The sequence below is a fragment of the Crocodylus porosus genome, unplaced genomic scaffold (assembly GCF_001723895.1).
Source record: "Crocodylus porosus isolate Cpor-Errol unplaced genomic scaffold, CroPor_comp1, whole genome shotgun sequence".
In the NCBI taxonomy this organism is placed as follows: Eukaryota; Metazoa; Chordata; order Crocodylia; family Crocodylidae; genus Crocodylus; species Crocodylus porosus.
In genome coordinates, this window is record NW_017728914.1 from 6,537,780 (window position 1) to 6,560,091 (window position 22,312).

The following is a 22,312-nucleotide window of genomic DNA, read 5'->3' on the forward strand; positions in this document are numbered from 1 at the left end:
ATGTACTGGAATTCCAGAGCATCAGAGCAGACTCAATTAATCAAGTCTGCTGGAGAGTGGAAACTACAGCGCGCCAGTAGCCTCCTGCGTCTCATGTATTAGTGTTCACACACTTCAAAATAGCAGATGGAGTGCTTTATCTAAAGCTCATTCAACGAGCTTTAGATAAAGTGCCCCTGCCACCATTTTGAAGTGCAGGGACACTGGTGCACAAGATGCTATGGGCACTTTAATTAGAGTGGTTCTCAGAGTCACGTTAATTAAAGTGACCTCCGCCACTCCCAAAGCAGAAGTATAAATGTCCATAGGTACTATATTTAATGCGCATTACCAAAAGTGCATTAATGAATGTGTAGACATGCCCTCTACTTAAACTCTATTGCCATTAAGACTAAAGCAACACTCATCTCAAAACTGACAAAGAACAATATTAGTACACCTTGGTAGATTAATATTTATCACTCTCTGGGCACATCTACACATGCATTAATGCACTTCAGTTAATGTGCCTTAAATCTAGTACCTCTGGGTGTCTATACGTGAGCTAGGAGGCTGCTCCAATGCACTGTTAATCAAGTCTGCTGGAGCGTAGTAATTACCATGCTCCAGACAGCCTCTGTGTCTTATGTATCAGCATCCCCACACTGCAAAATGGTGGTGGGGATGCTTTAACTAAAGTTCATTTTGCAGCATAGGGACACTGGTATATGAGACACTCTGGCTGCTCTAATTGAAGCAACACACACACACTCCTGGAGCACATGTAAAAATGCCCTCCATTGTAAGGTTCTACCAAAATGTGCATTAGCCTTACCTTGATGCAAATTAACAAAAGAGCGCTGTTTTTGAGTGACGCTTAATGCGCATTAGCCTGTTTTAATGTACCTTAGCAAAAGTGCACTGTTTTCAAGTGATGCATTAATGTGCATTAAAATAGGCTAATGAGCAATAAAGCACATGCTTAGACATGCCTTCTGTAAATGAAAACAGACTGGCTGCTTATTTCTAAGCACAGAGTTTCTCTATTTCCATTTTTCACCCTAACAAAGACATATCCTGTACTTAAGACCTGATGCTACCCACTTGTAGTCTAAGTACCAATCTATACATATGTTCGGGGAGGTTAGATCAGGGGCAAAATGGCTGTCCTGATCTAATTCAGTTCACCTGAGGAGATGAACAAAGTTCATTGGTAGGGACCTACCAAATTCATGGCAGAAGTGGGATGTGCTGCAGCTCCTTTAATCTGGCGGGTCCCCCCCCTTGTCCCTCTACCACTCATTGGTGAAGGGGTTGCACTTGCAGCTCACTTCTGATTGGTAGGGAGGCAAAAACTATGGTTTTAAATATGGTGCCATTTTTGCCTCCCACTGCTGATTGGCTAATGGACTGGTGGGAAGGCAAAAACTGTGCCATGTTTAAAACCATGGTTTTTGCTTCTCTGCTGATTAGGAGGGAGCGGTGGGGCCCCTCTGCTAACCAATGGTGGGAAGGAGGGGCACACAGGGAAACATGAAAATTATTTAAAGGAGCTGCCACGCACTTCACTTCTGCCATGAATTTGGTAGGTTCCTATTCATTGGAAACAGACTAGCCCAAACTACTAAAAGTCTGTACATATTTGGAGTGCAGCTTCGGGGCTAGGAAAGCCCAGCCACTTCCTCCAACCATGGGGCTATTTCCTCCAACCATGACAGAGCTATTTTTAGGCCCCTAACACCTCCACCTTGAACAGACAAATCCCCTCTGCAGACCCCCCAGCAGCAGACCTGCCAGACCCCCACCGCCATTTTCCACCAAGTCCTCCACCTCCACCCCATAGACTTGCTAGCCCCCATGATCCTGCCCACTCCTCCCTTCTCCCCAGCTTACTTAGATTGGGTTCCTGGAGCAGCTCCCAGCACTGGCAAATGCATGCATTTTCAAAAGTTGTATTTTGAAATTGACAATGCATTTCATTGCAGTCTTTCCTAACTAAAACTTTTGACTTCTCATTTTGAAACAACATTGGTAGTTTTCAAATTGTCCTCAATTTTAAAAAGATTTTGTTTCAGACTGAAGTAAACAATTTTATTTGACCCAAAATATTTTTGTTTCATTTAACTAAAATGCCAGAGAGAAATATTTGATTTAGATCAGACCAAACTGATCCCCTGCCCTCTTCCCGCCCCATTCTTCCCCCCGGTTTTTCAGTTCAGCCACCAAATTTATTTAATGTCTGATTATAGTGCTGAGCACCTGAAGCTTCCTTTGACTTTATGCAGTGTTATGAGTACCCTTTGCTTTAAAAAAAACAGGCATTTGGTAAAATAAAGATGGCTTGTGAAGGAGGAAGAAAATTCGTATTAGAAACTCAAGTTTTGTCCACCTTGAAAGACACTATGGTGAGTGGCCAGAAAATTAGCAAAACGAATACACTACAAGAACTAAATGTGTGAAGAGTGAGTAATTGTGAGGAGAAAGCATTTTTTTAAAATTCAGACAGTTAAAATCTCTAGGTGTCCATGATTAGCTGAGTCTATCCTAGATGACATAGCAAGCAAATGCAGCTCAGCAGAAGTCATTTTTACTTGATTTCATAAGAAGTTAAGTACTGTCTCCAATTCCTTCTGCCTGACTCCAACAAACAATGGCTCTCTACATAACTCAAATAATGCAGTTCCTCTAGCAGTAGGAAATATTTTATTTTTGTATTCTATAAAAATGACAGCCCAAATTGTAGAAGTACAGTTTTCCACTGCTGAACTTCCAGGTTCCTTACGGTGTAAAAACTAATAGAAGGAGGGATGTGTGTTTGTATATGCATGCGTTCAATTTTTTTCACTTTCAAGTCACCAGCCACAGTACATCTCAACCTGAGAAATGCAATAAATCATTGTCATCTGATGGCCATTTGAAATCAATGCCTGGATCTCCTTCCAGCTCCTCATAGACAAATAGTCACTTTACAGAACTTGCACAGAATGTGCTGTTATTTGCACTCATCAGAACACTATATGGCAGTCATACCAGGAAAGGTGAGGACCAAGCAGACAAAGGATGAGCTGCTCTCCACTTATTAGAAGTTGCACTTCTTTGTATGGATTGAAGCATATACACATAATTTATAAAGAAACATTCCACTTCCTATTTCAAGAGAAAATAAGTGGAGTATTATGCTTTAATTAAATAAGATTCACAATTTACAGTTGGTTGCATTCATTTCAGGAGTTCCTCTCCTTTCAGCAACATACAGTTTGATTTATTGTAGGGCAGTATTCTCCACCATCACCACTACCCCCCCATGCACTATGTGACCATCAGTAACAATAACTATTATTTCCCATTACTTAGTGTCTTCCCTCCATATTATTTGAAACAGCATGGTCTGCAGAGATTATGGGTGCAGACAGAAGTGACAATTTTCGCCTGATCTGGCCACAGAAAGCAGTTTATAGCTGTGACAAGTACATGGCTGCAGACAGCTTCAAAAACAGCCAATCGGGTGAAAATCTGACCCCTCATTGCATGAGGTATCAGATAAAGATGTTTCAAAATGTAATGTCTTTTGTAACTTGTGTCTGTGCAGCTCCCAGCCTGTCACTGTTTTCAGAATGGGAGGGGGGAAAGGGAGTGGAGGGAGTTCAGTCTAGGGGTTTTGCACCCCCCCCCCATCTGCAAAGGTGGGGCAGGTGTATTGGAGCCCCCTACCCCCCACTGAGCGGGGCTCCAATTCACCCACCCCACCCTTCACCATCAGCTGGGTAGCCCCAAAAATGAGCTCCCTGCACTGTCTTTTCCCACTCCTATTCAGAAAACAGGGAGCACTGGCAGAGTGCCCTGACCATTGCTAAGGGAACTGGCTGCTGGCTCCCAGCCCACAGCTAGAGTCCCCTCCCCCCCTGGAACCAACAGTGAACTTCTGTTTGGTCTGGGGTAAAGCTGTAACTCAGAACATTTGGCAAAAATCATTCCAAATTACAGCTGGGAGCTGCACTTCTGTAAGGGATCCTCCAATCACCAGTATCCAAACCAATAATATGAATATTAAAAAAATAATTAAAGGTTTATAAATATCCCTTGGGCATTTGATTGATAAAGCTGATATGAGACATAGGCATTTAAATAGCTGCTGTGCATCTTATGTGTAAATTTTTAGTGCCTGGAAAATAATTCAGGAAAATATGCATATATACCTGACTTTCCAGGATAGCCCAGGGGTGTCAAAATGCAGTCTGCTGGGTGGATCCTGTCTGTAGAGCTACATCATTTGGCCCTTAGTGCTGGACCTGGGTCCTGAGAAGACCCACATGTCACATGTGCCCATGGCACCCACTTCAGCAAGTCTGGAGTATGCCACATATGGTCCCAGAGCAGGCACCACATGCAACACATTCCAGATTGGCCAGAACAGGTGTTGGATCCAGCATGCGGGGGTCCCCGGCATGCCAGGTCTAACACCCACTCTGGGACTGCATCACACCTGGTGCCCACTCCAGCCAATCGAGGACCCAGGACTGGCTGGAACAGTTGCCACGTGTAACTCATGTCCCAGACTGGCCAGAGTGGGCCCTGCAAATGGTACACAGCAGGTGCTTGGCATGCTGAATCCAGCATATAGTGGGGGAAGAGAGGATCTGTGGGCCCAATCCAGCATATGGGGCCAGCCCCATGGCATTCATTAGGCCCATGAACCAGTCCTGTACCACTCATTTGGCCTGCGGGTTTGACATCCCTGTGGTAGCTGCATAAAACGTGCATCATGGAACATTAATTTGGAGTCATTGAGAGGGTAATAAGTCACCTGGAGGTCAACAAAGGATACTGTGGTCCTTCCCATATTACTAAATTGGAATGGTATTCAAGGGAGATAGGTAGGAAATTCTTGCCTGGGCTGGAAAAGATGGAGGGTCACAGTAGAGCTTATTTGTATGGAAGCAGGTACTCTAATGTTATATTTTGGAACCAGACTTAATGGCATGGAAAGACTAAAATATGCTGTAGTCCTGGCTCCAGAAGCTACATAAAATCATTGTATTATATTCTGATTAGCTATCCATTGAAACCAATGGAAAAAAACTACCCATAGCTTCATTGAAAGAAACATTACTCCCACCATCCTGAACAAACTTCAGTGTTCCTCAGTGTTTATAGGCAACTCCCCTGTATGCCTGAGGTAGCTTGGGACTGATCTCACCAGACTGCACACAATAGATTGACTGAAGAGGACCTTAACACTTTGACCAAAAATGACCCACATGTTCTTGCCTGAAAATTGCAGCCATGTTCTTAGAATAGACTTTCCCACTGCTTTAAACCAACAAAAAAAATGAACACATCCAGAAAAGCCATTATGTGATGCAGCATTGTTTGACCAATGCTGATCAAAGAAAAGCAACAAGTAATCCACGTGAGGCCCATTTGAAATTTAAGTCCTCTAAGGAGAAGGATATCTTCTGCTCTCAATGGAAAGGGTTGTTAAAAGCTGACTGTTTACAGTGTAGGCAAATTAGGCTCAAACAATCTGACTGTGGCCCAGGTGCAGAAACCACAGGGATCCATAGGAGAAGCCTGAGATGACAGCTGCATTTGCATAAACAGTGCCACAGTCAAGCAAAAATACTCTGTTGTTGAACAGGAAACTCTGCACAAGCTTTTGTCTGTGTAATTGAAAACCTCAGCTTTGGGAATGTAAACATACCTGGCAAGTTGATCACCACCTGCTGACAGTGTCTTTCATAGGCAAAGGTTTTAGGTAAGCCAGACCATGCATCCTACAATAGCCAGGAGAGAGAGGCATAAAGCAGGATGTGATAATATTGTTGTGGGTGGCTCACCTCACTTACCTTTGCCAATACCGGTATCTTTAGAAATGATGATATCAAACTGATTCCTCTGGCAATAGGCGCAACATTAGTGTCAACTACATAATAGTTTAAGGCAGCATCTGAGGCTTCGATTTCACCAACCTAGATAGCAGCCAAGGAGTGGGAAATTTGCTGACCTACATGTCTTACTCTCTTACAGTCTTCAAAATGCAAGAAATAATGTCAAAACTACACAGTTTAAATCTGAACTAAAGATCCAAACTCCTCAAGAAGCTTTGGGCTGTTGGGATTTGTGGGCTTGGCTTAGACCAGCCACAAAGTTCTTAACCAGAGTTTAGAGATGAACAGCTAATTCAGTGGAGCTGTTATCCACAGCTCAGAGTGTGTACCCTGACAAGGACTTACATATTTTGCAAGTCATCTAGTCCAACCCTGCTGCCTGAGGCAGGAAATACTACAGCATCATGAGTTACTTGCTGGGTTCATGACAAAATGGACACAACGCACAATGGTGTATCACACAATGTTCAGACCTGAAGCAGAGTACTCTGCATTTGAAAGCCTGTCTAAAATGTCTCCCAATCATGCAATAGATCCAGTAGAAGAAATAACCCCACAAAATACCCTTGCCTCTCACATAATGCACAACACCACTACATTCCCTCACTGAATGTCCTTGTCCATTTTTGGAAAGGACAATGTTGCTACTGATACAGCAGTATCATTTGAGAAAGCACTGATATACTATTAATTAGTTAATGTGTATGTTTAAAATGTTCCCAACCAAACTCCATGCGTATGACTGCCATTGATTATTTCAGGCCACTATTAGCCTTTGCTCTTGAGTTTACTGTCACCATAGTAAATACTCATTAACAGCTTACATTTACAAAGTAAATCTAAAATTAACAGTCCATATAAACCTCAGCTCACAAGCAAGGAGGCTGAAGAATTCTTGAAGGGAAGATAGATAAAGTACAAACTTTTGCCCAGTCTGTAATCTTCAGACCAACAGGAAAAGAAAACATTTTAATCAAGTTTTTGAAAACTGTTTGTAAACTAACCCAGAAGGAAATTGTTTGTCATAGATCATACAGGGGAACCTGACAAGCAGTGACACAGGTGTCTCCTGCAGAATTGCTCCTTAGAACAAGTATGCCAAGCTAATTAAGTGGAGCTGTTGTCCACTGGTCAGATTTAAAAAAAAAATATCCAGCAGCCCTCAGTACCCACCACTGCCAATTTTCTGGATGTCTTTTTCCCTGCCAACAGAATGACTAGTTTTTGCCCTACAGGGACATACTCTGTACTGGAAACCAAGACACTGAATTGTCTCTCCTTTGTTTCATTGGATGATGTTAATAATCTTGTGCCCTTCATGAACATTTTTATTGATCAAAACCTGTGATTCTAATGTAATAAACTGGTCACTATTATTCCTTCCTGTCTACAAAGAAGGTTACCATGGATTTGAGAGCCCATCCAAGGTCACTTTGGCAGAGCTAGGAATAGAGCTGATGACTTCAAGAGAGCAGCCCAAATGTGCATCCACTTAGCCACACTGATTCTCCATAGGATTATTTTAAGTGTATGGCTCCAGTGTCTGAAAAGCAAAAGTGCTTCTGCCTAATCACCTTTCAAACATACATATTAATGAGCACAACCATGTTTAACACATAGCTCCCAGGAATCTTAACTCAGTTTCCTGCCCTAAATGCTAGACCACGCTATCATCCTCCAGCCAGAAACATAACCCAGGGATACATCGACACATAGACTTTAATGCACAGTAGACTATTTTACTGTGCATTAAAGCATCACATAAAAAAATGACATTACACTAATGCACAGTAAAACAGTCTACTGCTCATTAAGGATCACTTAAAAACTGTGCAAATGCACTACTGTGAATTAGGGCAGCCTAATGCACATTTAGTACCTCACACTGGAGGTACTAAACTTAATGCACCTTAGAAAAGGCGCACTAATGCATGTGTAGATATGCCCCAGGACTCCAGATTCAGTTCCAGCTAGCAAGCCTAACCTGGCAAAGCTGAAACCAATGGCAAACCATGTATCAGCCCTTCCACTAATGGCTGGAGCGCACAAGAAAATAACAGCCTACTACTTCTATAATATTAAGCACTCACCCCATTAGCTGAAGTGGTGAGGTCGGTGCTGTGGGCTACAACTCCTCTTCCCCTTGTACAAAGGCTTCCTCCAGACCTCATCATTAGGCTCAAAAACAGGGTGAAGCTCCTCCCAGGCTCTGGGCCTCTCCTCTGGCAGAAAACCAGCCCTTATCTTCTCCCATCCTCATTTTTCTTCTTGAGAACAAAGGAAGTCAACTCCCCCATTTTTGCCCCAGCCTTCTGCCAGTGAAACTGCAATGAGGATGACATGGCCAAGTATCAAGGAAAAAACTCTGAGTATCATTCCCACGCCCTTGAAGAAATCAGTCTCTGCAAATTGCTTGCACTGTCCACCACCACCACCACCACCATGCTGCTGGACTTCCCCAGAACACAGGGCCCCACAATTTATAACTCTCGACAAATCCAAAAGGATCCTCACCATCACCTCCACTAATCCACAGGTACATGCTACTATTGGTGTCAGAAAGGAATCCACTCCCCCCCTGCTCGCCCCCTCAACATGGGTGGGTGGTAGACTAATGGAATCCTAACAGCTCCCTGACTTGGCTCCAGTTCTGTGTCTATATATACTTGGCTTTCATATTTGCTTTACTCTTCATAGCCCTATATTAGTGGATCCAGGATTTTACAAAGCCAAGTGCAGGAGCAGTGACTGGCACTGCAGGGATGTGGCCGGCACTGTGGAAACGGCAGTCAGGGACTTTTTAAATCCCCAAAACAAGTAAGAATTTTCCCCCTTCTCCTCCCTGTTCAGAAGCACTCCATTTTCTCCCCTCCCCCACCGGCCGCTGCCACTGTCCCTACTGTCCTAGGGACAGGAGAAGCTCCAGAGCCACTCCAGCTAGACTGCACAGGTGCTGGGCTCATCCTGGGACAGTGGCAGCAGGTTGGCAAGTGAGTTCCCTTTGCATATGCTGGCAAGGAATGCCCAGGGCTACCAGGCAAGTCAGGGGAACCCATTCACTTGCCACCACTTCTGCCACTGTTCCAGACTGAGCCCAGTTCCTATGCAACCTGGCTGGAATGGGATACGAGCTCCCTCACCCTCAAGATAGCAAGGATCATGACAGTGGCAGGCAAGGGAAGGGATGTGCTCTGACCATGGAGGGTAAAGGAGGGAAGGAATTCTTGCTTTCTCTGTGGATTTAAAAAAGTCCCTGGAGGCTGCTCTTGCTGCATTGTCAGAAAGGGGGGTATGACCATGCTACTGCATCCCCTCTAGATCTGCCTCTGACTAGAAAAGGCTGTTACACTTCTCTCCTTGGTCTTACTGCCAGATGTCCAGTGCTACCAACTGCCATGAGCCTGTGATTTCTGATGATTTTCTTAAAGCTCCAGCATTGGGAGTCCTATGATAAGCACAAGACTACCAACTTCACGCTAAATGAAAAAAAAATTGTGCTCATGATTTGAAGACTAAATCTGTAAGCTCAAATAACTTCAGCACCAACAAAAATTTAAAATATATTATTTATACAATCTCAAGATTGTGCAAGTCAATATCATGTTTTTGAACACTTGGGGTTGGCAATATTGCATGAGTTTTCATTTACATTTCAAAGCTTTGCATTTCCCAGAAAAAGTCCTGTCACTGCTGTTGCTAGAACGGTGTATGAAAGGAGTTGTCTAAGGGTTCCCCCATGCCTCTACAGAGAGTTGCACACACTGAAAGCATCAATGAGCAAGACTGGCAGTGGTACAGAAGCCCATACCTCCAATTCCCATTAGGGGCAATCCCAACTTATTTCTTTTAATGAGGGTCTCCCCTCACACATAAGCAAATGGTTGGCTAATAAGCCCAGGGATTCCTAAAACAGAGAGCAGAACAGAGGAGGCAGTCCAGACCAGTAGAAGGGGCATTCAAGTGGGCAGCAGAAGCCCTGCGTTCTATTCCTGGTTCAGCCACTGGTGTACCACGGTGCCCTGGACAAGTCAAATCACCACTCTGCATCCCCTCCTACTCTTTTTCCACCTTGCTTACTTAGATGGTGAGTTCTTGAGATACAGGAGTTATGTTTCTTGCTCATTGCTCATACACTACCCTACCACAATGGAGTTCTGGTCTTGGTTGTGGTCTTCAGCTGATTAATTGTTTTTCAAGTTGTTGTAAATGCTCAGCTTTCAGGGAAAGTTTCGCCTGTGATGCTGTCAGTTTTTTCTGCAGGCAAAGAGAAGTAAGATTGCTTAGCATTGCTTAATTTTCTTTGGACTTGAAAGGTCTGATATACTGTTCAGAAAGCATCCCAAAGTTTGCATGATTACCTGAACACATTCCAAACTGCTCTGATATGTAAAGCATGTCTGGAACTCTCACAATAATAAGATTTCTCAAGATATTTTTGAAAGCTGTTCTCTTGATTAGCAAGAATAAGCTTTCTGAATGCATCTCAGCATTTCCAGATCATGACTGGAACAGGAAGTGCAGAGATGCATTTAAACAGCACAGTGAAAACAACAAGTGAAATCTCCTAATTGCAAAAAAGGCCCACTCAAAATTGATTAGAATTTCAGTCAAAGTTCCAAGTCAACCATTATTTTGCTTGAACCTTTCTTTTTCTTTTTTGTTCTCCATCCACCCTGACTGTCGGTATACAGGTCAATATACAGTATTATATAGATAATTGTTTCCATTAATACTTAACATATACACAAGGTTTAACAGGTTCCATTAACTTACTCATCTTTACGAAACCCCAGTTAGGTAAATAATCATTGTTATTCCCATTTTACAGAGAGGAAACTCAGTCACAGAAAGGGTAAGTGACTTATCAGAGGCCAAATCCTTGTCTAGACTAGGATTTTAAAATGTTTTGTTAAATTATGCCAGGTTGTAAGCACAAAGAATCCTTTCTAAAACTCTAACCAAGAAAAAGGAAGTTGTACATTTGCATGTTAGATTGGTCAAGTTAAAGTCTAGGTGAGAATTACCATACACATGGCTAGAGTTTTACAAAGCATTGTTGGTTGTGTTATCAACCTGAGCAAGCAGCATTCCTTTAACACTTGTTCCAGACAAAGCTTCAGTAGTAGAAGAAACTCCAGGCATTCCTGGTTCCCAGACCACTGACAAATCTACTCTACTTTCAGGGGAGGAGGAAGACTTGAGGGGGGATTGTTGGACTCAAGGGAAGACTGAAAATCAAGTTTTCAGTAAGAAGCAAGTGCCCAGACACCATTACAAAAAGATGAAAGTTCACAGCAATAACTAATTGACTGAGGCAGTGGGGGAAAAATTCTGAACAGCAGCAATATGTACATGTGTTTTAAATAATTTTTTAATTGTTGAGGCAGTAATACTTGGTTCATGGAACTGCAATATACAGAGAGGTGAAATAAATAGCTTATATATATATAATATATATATAATATAGCTGGTTTTAAAATATTCCCTTATCATTGGTGTACTAGGTCATTTTTAGTCACTTGAATGTATTTAGCAGCATTCTCCAGAACTGAGCATAATGCAGGATCACAGAGCCGTGAAACCTTATGTCGTCAAAAAGGTTACAGAAGATCGATGCGTTGAGAACTCCACGGAAACTCAATCACTGCGGCGCACACCATCTTGTCTTGGAACAGCTTGCAGCAGACAATAAATAGATTACTGCAAAACTGGCGAGATCTGGGTCAAGGTTTCAGTAACTTTGGGAAAGAACTTTGGTTTTCTTTGGTTTTATCCTATTTATTTATTTTTTAATAATTATTATTTTTTCCTCTGGGGATCTGCTTGAAAAGTCCATTGCAAAAGAGAAATAAGCACCTAAGTGTCATCAACAACAAGAAGTCAATTTAAATAGAGCAGTTCATTTTGTTTTTCAAGTCACAATAAAATCCTAACAGCTTTCCCCAGCGTTTGCCATCAGTCTTTTTTTTTTTTTTTTACTTTTATTATTTTTTTAAACACAATGTACAAAAATAGAGCTTCTTCCTTATTTTTAATGTAAAAATATTCCTCTGGTGCAGTTTTTTGTGGTTTATTATTGTGACACTGTTTTTGTCTATTTTTTAACTGGGGTTGGTGGGTCGTATTCTCTTAGTCCTCTTGGTCACTGTCGTGTACTTGAAAGGTTTCTGTATGTCCACTTGACCCTTTGGGTACCTTTTCATAAAATGTACATCTTGCTGGTTTTCCCGGGTTTTGGGCCCTTTCCGTGGCCTTCCCTTTTTGGTGAATCCAACGTACCAGCCCGAATATTTTGCAGACATCAGTGCTGTGTAGTTGTTTTCTAGAACTTTTTCAATGAAAACACACTCTTTGCTGGTGCCATCGGGCTGCAAAAGAGAAAGACAATTCATTTTAATGAGTTGTAAAATGATCTGCCAAATACACATTTTTCAGATGAGAGCAGTTGCAGGATCCAGTCCTGTTCTCTCCTGCTTTCAGTTCAAGAACTGTGGGAGAAGAAATGTCATTTGAAAGACAATAACTTCAAATGAAATTGTCTGTTTTAATACTCATACCCAGCTTCCAGTTTTTGAGGGGAAATTTTTTAGGGAACAAACCACAGTTGGGAACCTCTCAATGGGAGTTAGGCAGCTAACTGACCATCTCCCACATGAAAAATAGCAATAATGGAATTTCAAGTCTGTTCTAATAAAATATGGAGTTTCATTGAAATAGTCTCTTGTAAGAATCCAAATACAGCAAACAGAAATAATACTTAGCCTTTGCATTGCATCTGCATGGATTTTCAGAAGTTCCTTAAGGACTTGCATATATATCTCCCATTAAACCACCAGAGTCAATGCAACATGGGAATATATCCCTACAGGCACTTCACTTTTGAAAATCTTGCTTGATAGTCCAAAGCACTATGAAGGGATATAAAAACTTTAACTATCCACATATGGCTGTGAGCAACACATTTTATGAGAGGTGGACAGCTTGAGGCACAAAGAGCTGCTGACACATAGGATGCCCCTAGAGTCACTGGGACGTCTCAATGCTCCTCTGGCTATTGATTTAGGTACTGAATTTTAAAAACACTGGCCTGTGTCATTTACTTGGACTCAAGAACCTGTCTTCAGCTGTTGTGTTATGTTATAAAATAAAACAAACCAATCTTGGCCTAAAATCACTTTTAGGATCTCCCGGGGTCAAATACACCTTCCGCACTGCAAAGTAGCAATGCAGGGAATGTCAGCAGCACCAGATAGAGCACATCTGTACTCATCTGGACATACCTTAAACGTTCATCCTAATCTCTTGGCATTTTCCTAGATCTGGATATTTTTAAAGATCTTTCAAAATAGTAAACAAGATAAAAAAAATTAATCACCAGTAAATGTGGACTTCGTAAACAATAACATGCCTGAGTTTTAAGTCTACCTCTAAACCAGACACTAATGAACTGGCCAAACTCATATTTAGAGGGATAGCAAGCAATCTCCTGCATTTGCAAAAAAAGTTCTGGATTCAAGCCATGATCTTGTAGCCAAGAGTATTTGAGAATTTTGGCCATTTTTAACTTATCAATGAGGGCGGTTCTGCTTGCACTACAATGTCACCTTCTTATGCAAAACAAGAACATGCCCGTAGTTGAGACAGGAATTAAAAAAGAAGAGAATGTATGTGTAGGGGAGCAGGGCTGCTGCTGTCATTGTTATTATTGTTATTAAAGGTAATTTCTGTGCTTATGTCCTGCCAGTAGAGTCTGAGGAGCAGCAAAGAAGTGTAGGAAGAGATGGTGTGTCTTCAGGGCAGGCTCAGGGCTAATTTGAAGCAAACAAGGTGCATGAGAATAAATTGGCCCTGGAAGAGGAAGAGTTAAATCATTTGCTAATATGAAAAAATGACATTTACAAGTATTTTAAGATAATTCATGGATAATGAATAGAAACTGCTTCCTTCCAAGTAAATAATTCTTGCATGTGCTAGGACAAATTGTAACGACAAGACATAAATTATTTTACAGTACTTAATAGATTATTTTATAGCATCTTTTATAAAGCCCTGAGAGTGGAACCATAGAATATAAATCATTTATACAGAAGGTTCTCTACATCATGTAACTTATCTCTAAAATAATTTACTCAGGGAAAAATAATCCCTATTCATCTTTTAGGGGTTTCTAATAACGTAATTTATAAATGTTATCTTGATTTCAGTGGTTGCCACTCATTTAAAGCCTGATCCTGTTCTCATTCAAATGTATGGCAAAGTTCTCATTGATATCCATGGTTCAAGATGAAGTCCATGTTACATAACTATATGAATATTTTTCTTGTCAAGTGGGAGCATGTTAACATCATAGGTCCAAATATGTCCCTGCTGGAGCTGTACTGATTTCAATGTAAATACAAGAGGATGTTGGCTCAAGTAGACTTAAATATCTTTCAGTTGAGCAAAATACCATCCTCCTCTTCCTCATTTATCAGGAGAATTAATAAAATTAAAGTATTAAAATGAATGGAGTGTGGAGTCGTGAAGGAATCTAGGTAGCTTGGTGAACAAGTCTTGTCTCTCTGTCTTATTCGGGTTAAAATATGAAGCCTTCTCTTAGGAGCCAATCCCATCACCTACAGAAGTACAGGCAGCTCCATACACATAATTCAGCTCCCTTGCACAAAGATGAAGATAGTACATAATTCTTTTCCTCCTTCCTAGTTCCTAACTCCACAAGGTTTTCTGCCACTCCAGGATATGTGGAGGCAGGTATATAAATTCCACTCACATGGAGCTTCTGTCCTTCAAAGAACAAAGACAGGGCTGCAGAGCGGCCTTGTGGCCAGGCTGCCATGAGACCTGCAGAGTGGCTCCTCTGCCTGGAATGAGCATGAAGAGTTATCTGCACAAGGCACTGGGCAGAGTATTTCGGCCTCAGTTTTACTGTGCTGAAGTTCAACTTTATTTTCCTATCTTGAGAGTGCTGTACACTTCAGCACAGCCCAAATGAATCTCCTTCGGTAGTCATCAGGCAGGCCCCTAAGAAATGTACTGACACAGCAGCAGTTCAGGAAAGACCCTTAACCATGCACCTGACTATAAATAAGTCCCACGGAAATAAGTGAGAACTCAGCCTGAATGGGGAAGGTGGCATAATCCTTAGAAATATGTTCCTAACTTGCAACCTACCTGAGCTTTAAACCTCTTGAAAAATAACAGCAAATCCTGAACTAAAAATGCCTTTGGAGCTTCCTGATACATTGTTTCATCCTGAAACATGTTCTGTTTATGACAGCTACTCCCTTTAGAAAGACTCAGAAGAAGAAAGGGAAAGAGAAATGACTCTACACAGGTTTAATTATTGGAGACAAAACTGGCATTTTTGAAGGGGGAAAAAAACTGTTTTCCCTGAACATGCTGCCTCTTTTTCCAAAGAATTCTTAGTACAAACATATGCCACTGATATTCAGTTGCATAGTATTCAAGTAGACTTCACTGATGAGACCCTGCCAAGCTATATGTTAATTTTATAGCTACTTGGCTGGCAGACAGTGCTTTGCAAAGCAGACATGCTCTAACTAACATTTTACACTTTGGAAAATCTTGTTTCAAATAAACAGGAACCTTGAAAGCATCAGAAAGGACACTACAGCCCTGTCCCCAGTGTGATGCCACTGCACTGCAATACAGAGGTGGGGCAAATCAGCCCTGAGGGCAGGGCCAGCACAAAGTCTACACAAAACGTCAGCTCCATGTAAGTCTGCAAAAGAGGATGCAAGTGATGCATAGGTTTTGTGCCAGCTCACTGCACACAGGCAAATTTTAACTTGGGCTAGTACCTTTGTGAGATATAGTACAGATAGAAATTAGAAAGGGAAACTCCATTATAAGTATGGATCCCAATTTGAAGTTGGGTTCATTCAGATTCAGCATCCCCTCCACCTGTCACTCCCACTAGAAGAAATGCACCTTTCTAATTGTTCTGTCTTTAAAATGTATCCCTTTTATATTTGTTTAGGAACCTATTTTTCTCCCTCTTTTCCTGTGCTGCGCACTGGCTGACACCCCATAGATGGCTGTAGCAGTGCTGTACATAGAAAACTCAGAGGGCAGGTCCAGACAAATGCGCATGGGTATTTCCCCAAGGACAACTAGTAGTGGCACATATTTGCTGGCTGTCTCTGGGGAACACCGCTGCATGTGCGCTCTGGCACCTGGCAAGTCGCTCAGGTAGGGTAAGGGAGGCTGGAGCGAGCACCTGGGCTGGCCCCAGCAGCCTCACCTGGGATCCTGGGGACCTCCCAGGCTCCAGTGGCCGCAACCTGGGCATGTGGAACCTAGCTGGCAGCCAGATTGTAGCTTTGGCCAGCCAAGCTCTGGTTTTAGCGGGTGCATGCTGCCACTATGTGTGCCACCCTGCTTTTTTTCAGCATTCTTTTTTTTTTTTTTTGATACTGGGTTCTCCTGGTATCTAAATTTGGTTCTGCACTGCAAATATGCAGCGCAAAGAACCAAAACTTGTGCACAGGGTGCATTCTGCAGCACCACAAAGCCTTTAAGGTGCAACAAAATGCACATGAACACTTTTGTGGATGTGGCCAGAAAGGGCTGTGGGATCATTTGAGGTGAAATGTGCTATGCACAGTAGTTGTAGAACAGTAGTATTTGGGCGGTTGAGCTTACTGTTCCCAAGAATGGACAGAAGTTTTGCTGCTCCCATTCTTTTCTAACCTTGACCCATTCTACTTTTATTATTTCCTTCATAATAGTCATTCCACATAAATAACACAGGTGCGGCATTATCTCCTGAATTATTTGATAGTGATTCGAAAGTTAAAGAAACTACCTCTGCTCTTTCTCATTACACATTCTCTCAAACTGTGCTTCTCCAGCCAGCTCCTACCTGCAGTAAAATAACAGCTTTATTGATTTCAACTCTTAAAAAGAGCAACAAACTATTTTAGGCGTAATTATTGTCCCATCATGCTAGCATCTGTATTGCATCCTCCTAAATTACACCAGGAGCAAATAGCACCTAACCCACACAGATAAAAATTATCACAGAAAATCATAGATGTGGACTAGTTGTTCATTTGGGGTGGGAATGAAGGGAAGCTCAGTGTTGCAACCTCAGTGTCCCATTCTACAAAGACATAATCTACCCATTTGGTATGTCAGGTGTAAGGAGGCCACCTGATGTTTCTATCACAAATAAAAGTTTCAGCTTTAAAAGACAATATACATCCATAAGCTGCAATAAAGCAAGTGCCTCATCATCACCACAGGCTAAAGCGGTAGTGTAACACCCAGATATAATAGGGGCAGCCCTCATTAAAGGATGCCCAATCAGTCAGTGCAGGTTAGAACCAATCTGATTTTCTCTCTAACTTATTGCTATATTGTCCACATGAAGTATATTAGCTTTCAGGGGAGTCTGTGGGTAGATGAAACTTTAAAGGAAAAAGCTCTAAAAGCATAACTGCTTAGTGGTTCTGCTTTTCTTCTTTCTGTCACTCTCAAAGCAGATATATATATATATAGCAGGCCATTTCTTGATTGCATGGGTTGCCTGGCACACATGCATCCATCTGCAGGAACCTAAACCAGATAGAAGGTTAAGCTTCCAGCTTGCTGTGCTTTGCATGATTGATCATGACCCACATCCTTGTGGATGAGGTGACAGCAGACAGAGTTCCAGTCCAGTAGTGATGATATAAAGCTTGTGCTACTTTTGAGAACTGAGAGAAGAAAAAAAAAATCAGAAAACCTTTCCTAGGATGTCAATTCTTTCCTGAGACATTAATTTGCAGAGCTTTTCTTCTTTTTCTACACATCCCTAATGAAGACAGGAAGATGTAGTAACTGTCAGATATTTAATACATTTCTTATAAGCTACTGTTGTGTGAAATTCTGATCTAAATTCCAGCTAAATTCCATATAAAATGCTAATATATTGCTCATACTTCTATAAAGGTGATAAAACACTGCTGGCAAAGTAAAGATAAAGTAATCTTGGCTACGCTAAAGGACCCAGAGCCTCAGCTGGTATAAATTGGCATAGTTTCACTGACATCAATGGAGCATCTCCATTTTATAAATTTTTGCAACTGCTATTACAAATCAAGGTGAGAAATGCATACAACTGAAGCTTCTTCACTGAGCAGGGCCCCAACAGTGGCCAGCAGCATACCTCTATAATGAATCCACTTGTGTAAAGTGGGCCAGGGTTTATTACTGGGGTAACTGAAATCAATGGAATTTAAGGGGGTGAATTTCAGCCAGCATCTCTCAAAATGCTCAGGAATTACCACCAAATCACATGACCTGTTTGTGCACAGCATTTGGCAAATGCATCTCTGGTATTAAACCTGGAACATCTTGAATTGACACCAAGCAGAATTAAGTGTCAAAACATTTGCTACTTCTGCAATGGCAGCCAATGAGCTCTTTGGTGCGCCCTCACTCCCCACCTCTCTTTTTACTGCCCAACTTGGTATTATCGTAGTTTCACTTTCTTGTTTAAATTCTCCAAATGGAAAGGATCAAAGGGCTCTTTGTTGTTACAGCAGGAGTGCTTCTCTGAGCGACACATTACATCCTCTAACAGCTTGCTGCTCAGGGGGAATTCACAGGAGCCTGTGTGCCGCTGGACTGAGCCAAAGCATTAGCAGGTGCAGCCGCACCTCTCTTCCTTCCCGTTAGCCTGGAACACTAAGCCACCTGAGCTTTTAATGGGAAAGAGAGAGCCAAACAGGTTCTCTCATTTATGCTTCAAAAATCTAGCTAGGAAGACGGGCTTTGTGGTGGTACCAACAAATTCTGAGCTCGTCTTGGGTTCTCTAATAATGATAACCCTACACTAATGGTGCAGATCATTACGTAGTGCTGTGCTCAGTTCCCCCATCATCTGAAAATACCTCTGTCTGTCAAAGACTATGGCATGAATAGAAGAGTCTCATATAACAATGTGCCAAGTTTTCATTAGGGACACCCCAATTTTGGATTGGAAGCTGGGGAAGGACCCTCTTCAAATTGTGTCTTGTACAATTGAATACACCAGCAGTGCTTCCTAAGTAATAACCAGCAGCTCACATGAAACTTGCCTGGTTACAGATTTCATTACCATCTGGGAGTACAGGATTTTTTGACAGTCTTAATGAGATTCAAACCCTTCAAGTGAGATTGGAATGATTTACAGCTTTGACACACACACCATAATGTGACTGTTTTGACTAATGATGGCTTTTTGAAGCTTTTCCACACCCAAAACTCAAAGCAAAATTTTGGGCTTGCACACCTATGCAGAAAGTGGTAAACCTCTGTTTGCATAAGTTCCTGCAGCCAAAACTATGCAGGTTAGAATTCCTGCTGAACTACCAGAATTTTCTGTTAAAGTTATTTTTTGATGGAAAATAGGATTCAGCTAAAAGAAATTTTCATGGAAAATGCCTGCTTTGCTTGAAAAGACAAGACTTTGGGGGCAGGAGGGGATATGAAAACTGAAAATATTTTAACTTTTTGGCCAAAAATCTTTTTTTTTTTTCAGCTCTCTGATTAACACACTTACACAAAAAATTCCTGACTAGCTCTACCCTTGAGTTTTATGTTTGACACCACCCCCACGTGCAGTACATTTAATGATTCCTTCTCAGTGTTACTCAAAAGCTTTCTCCACACTGGGTCTTTGATTCCTGTACAATATCTTATACATGTAATAGTGTGGCCTACATTTCAAAAGCAAGGAAAAATTTGGGGTGCCTGCAGTTTTGCATGCCCAGTCTGACATGCCTTGAGAGGCTCTGATTTTCAGAGGAGAGATTGCGGGCCCAAACTTTTTCAGTCTCAGAGACACCTATAGTGAGGCATGCCAGTGACTAAGGTCTAGGTCCCTTGGCCCTTGGCCCAGGAAAACAATCTGATTTGACCAGTGTTAGGCATTCAGGATCCTTATGTGGTTAACAGGAAAACTTAGGCAGCCCTGAGGAGCAAAACAACCACATCTGGGCACCTAAGTGCTCTGTACAAAGAATGGGAAGAGCTAGGTTTCTCCAAAGGGACTTAACAAGGGCAAGAGGCACCTAGAAGACCCAAGAGCTCGAGCATCTGATTCAGGGTGAATATTATATGCTTCCATTTACTTATGGTCCACATTGCCTAGTCCTGCCACCCATGTTTTGCCCAATAGCCTCACAGTTAGAGCACTCACCTAGGCAGTAGAAAGGCTGGGTTCCAGACCCTCCTCAGCCCAAGGGGATCTGAGTACACACTTCTCACTTCCCAGGGAAGTGCCCTAGCCACTATGCTATTGAATAGGCTAAACTAGGGCACTCTCACCCCTCCTGTAGAAGCTGGGACAATGGCCAGCCAAGAATGTAAGAGCCATAAGCACGGGAGGAAAGCAAATAAGGAGCGATTCTGTAGCCTCATGATTGTGCCCCTCTCCTGGGATGAGGCAGACTTGGCCAGCAGGACGATTTCTCTTTTTTTTTTTAACCAACAATAAAAGTAAATGCATTTCTGGGCATCCTCTGAAATCAAAACACGGCACAAAAAGATGACTACAATCACAGTATCTGTGCCTTGCTATTCAGCTCGCTGGTGACTAGACATCATCTTGAATGGAGGATCCTTAGCTGGTGCAAACTGGAATCTATGGAGTTATGATCATTTGAACCAGCTGAAAATTTGGCCCACTATGTCTGTAACCAGCAGATTTCCATTATCCTAAACTTCCTTATTCTGAACTTCCTCCCATTAAAAAGCTAGTGGGATTTTGTCATAAGCATCACTGGGAATATGATCAAGCCCAAGTGAGTGGGAGTTCCCAAGGAGATGAGATAGGGTCCTTCTTCACAAAAAATGGAAAAGGTTCCTTTCCAGTTTCTCTTGAGCAGAAAGGGAATGATGCACAGAAGGTGTTAAAGAAGATAATACACAGCACTGAGACAAGAGCAAGAATAGAGGAAACAACAGCGGAATTGAGCTGCCAAGCTGAAACTAGGCTCTTCTGCTACCTTCACATCTACTTCACAGGAAGACTGCTTCTTCAGAGATGTCATACAGCATCACAGAACACACTTCCGCTTCCAGCTCCTGCATTCTGGCTCCCCAAATCAGTTTGCAATACAGCTTTGCAGGAAGTTCCCTTCTCCTTTGTCCTCTTCATTATTATCATTACTTTCTCTTGCCAATATATTATTGTTTTCTACATTTTTGAATCCTAAAATGCCTTTTGAGAGCTTGATTCAACTCCTCAGTGAAGTCAATAATATTCTTTCTAAACACTTCAATAGGAGCTGCACCGAGTCCCAAGTAGCTTGACCTTGGTTTTGTCACTCTTGCTTTAGCGAGTAGACTCTCAAAATATTTCCTCCTCATACAAGTGATGCACAGGACACTTCTTATTCCAATGCCAATATTTAAAAAATAACAGTATAAAAAGCTGTCAATAGAATTAGTTTTAGCTCAGAGCAAAAATTCAAGCCTTTTGGTACAAGTACTCCAGGGTGGTGATTCTACTGAAAAGGATAAGGTAGCCAGAGTCTTAATATACACTGACAATATCTTTAGACCATTACACCACCCTTCACATTATCTTGTGTTAAACTGAACATCAGTCCCACTTAGTGCCCCCAGTGACATCAGGGGAAGCACCATTCATAGCCAAGATCTAGACAGCAGACAAGAGACCTGTAATTGAGAGACTGCAGACAAGAATTCTGTCCATAGTTTGGCTGTAATAGAAAAATTCCTGCCTTAAGTCCATCCAATAGTATCTGTGTTAATCTGAAGTGTTTTGAAGACATTACAACTGAGAGTAATATAAAACAGCTTAACAGATCTTAAATATTTACGTTATTGTTATACATGTCAGGTTGACATGGTCTAAAATGTGAAGTGTTCTACCTGGCAAAGTAGCTACATTCAAATCCGTCCTCAATAGTGAAGGTGGTGTTTACATACACTTAATAACTTTCATTTATAAAATCTGTAATTGAAATCCAACAGTGAGCAATTAAAACAAGTACACAAAATGTGTTTCTTGATCATCACAGATTAAACACTCCACTTATCACTAAATGCAAGTGCATGTGTAAATCTAATGTGCATAGGCCTATGCTACTCTTTCACAATCCATGGCATGATTCTTACAATCTTTCAGCTCATTTATATCTTCAAAGGTTTGGCAACAATAACTGCACCATAAAGAAGTAAATTTTAACCTATATTTTCTTTATACCTTTTGCCTTAGATTGGGATCTCCTGGCTGGCTGGTCTTCCTCCATATCCAAACTAGACACAAGCACATCAGTACTTATAAATGAATTATTTTTTTGATCTGAGCCACATTACAAGGTCATTGGGCAGGATCTGAATTTTAAATATTTATTCAGCCCTAGATATGTGGTGCATTCTCAATCAATAAAAATAATGCACAGGCAACAATCATCTGCACAACACTC

General features: G+C 41.7%; 1 protein-coding gene across 1 annotated transcript in view; it reads right to left on the reverse strand.

Annotated features, from left to right (window-relative positions):
- Positions 1–10,863: 10,863 nt before the first annotated feature.
- The window catches only part of FGF18 (fibroblast growth factor 18), a 114,634-nt gene continuing 103,185 nt past the window's right edge, over positions 10,864–22,312 (reverse strand). The window contains exon 5 of the mRNA XM_019534843.1: positions 10,864–12,235. Within this exon, the coding sequence (XP_019390388.1) occupies positions 11,969–12,235 (267 nt within the window). The 3' untranslated portion in view covers positions 10,864–11,968. The remainder of the gene's footprint in view (positions 12,236–22,312) is intronic.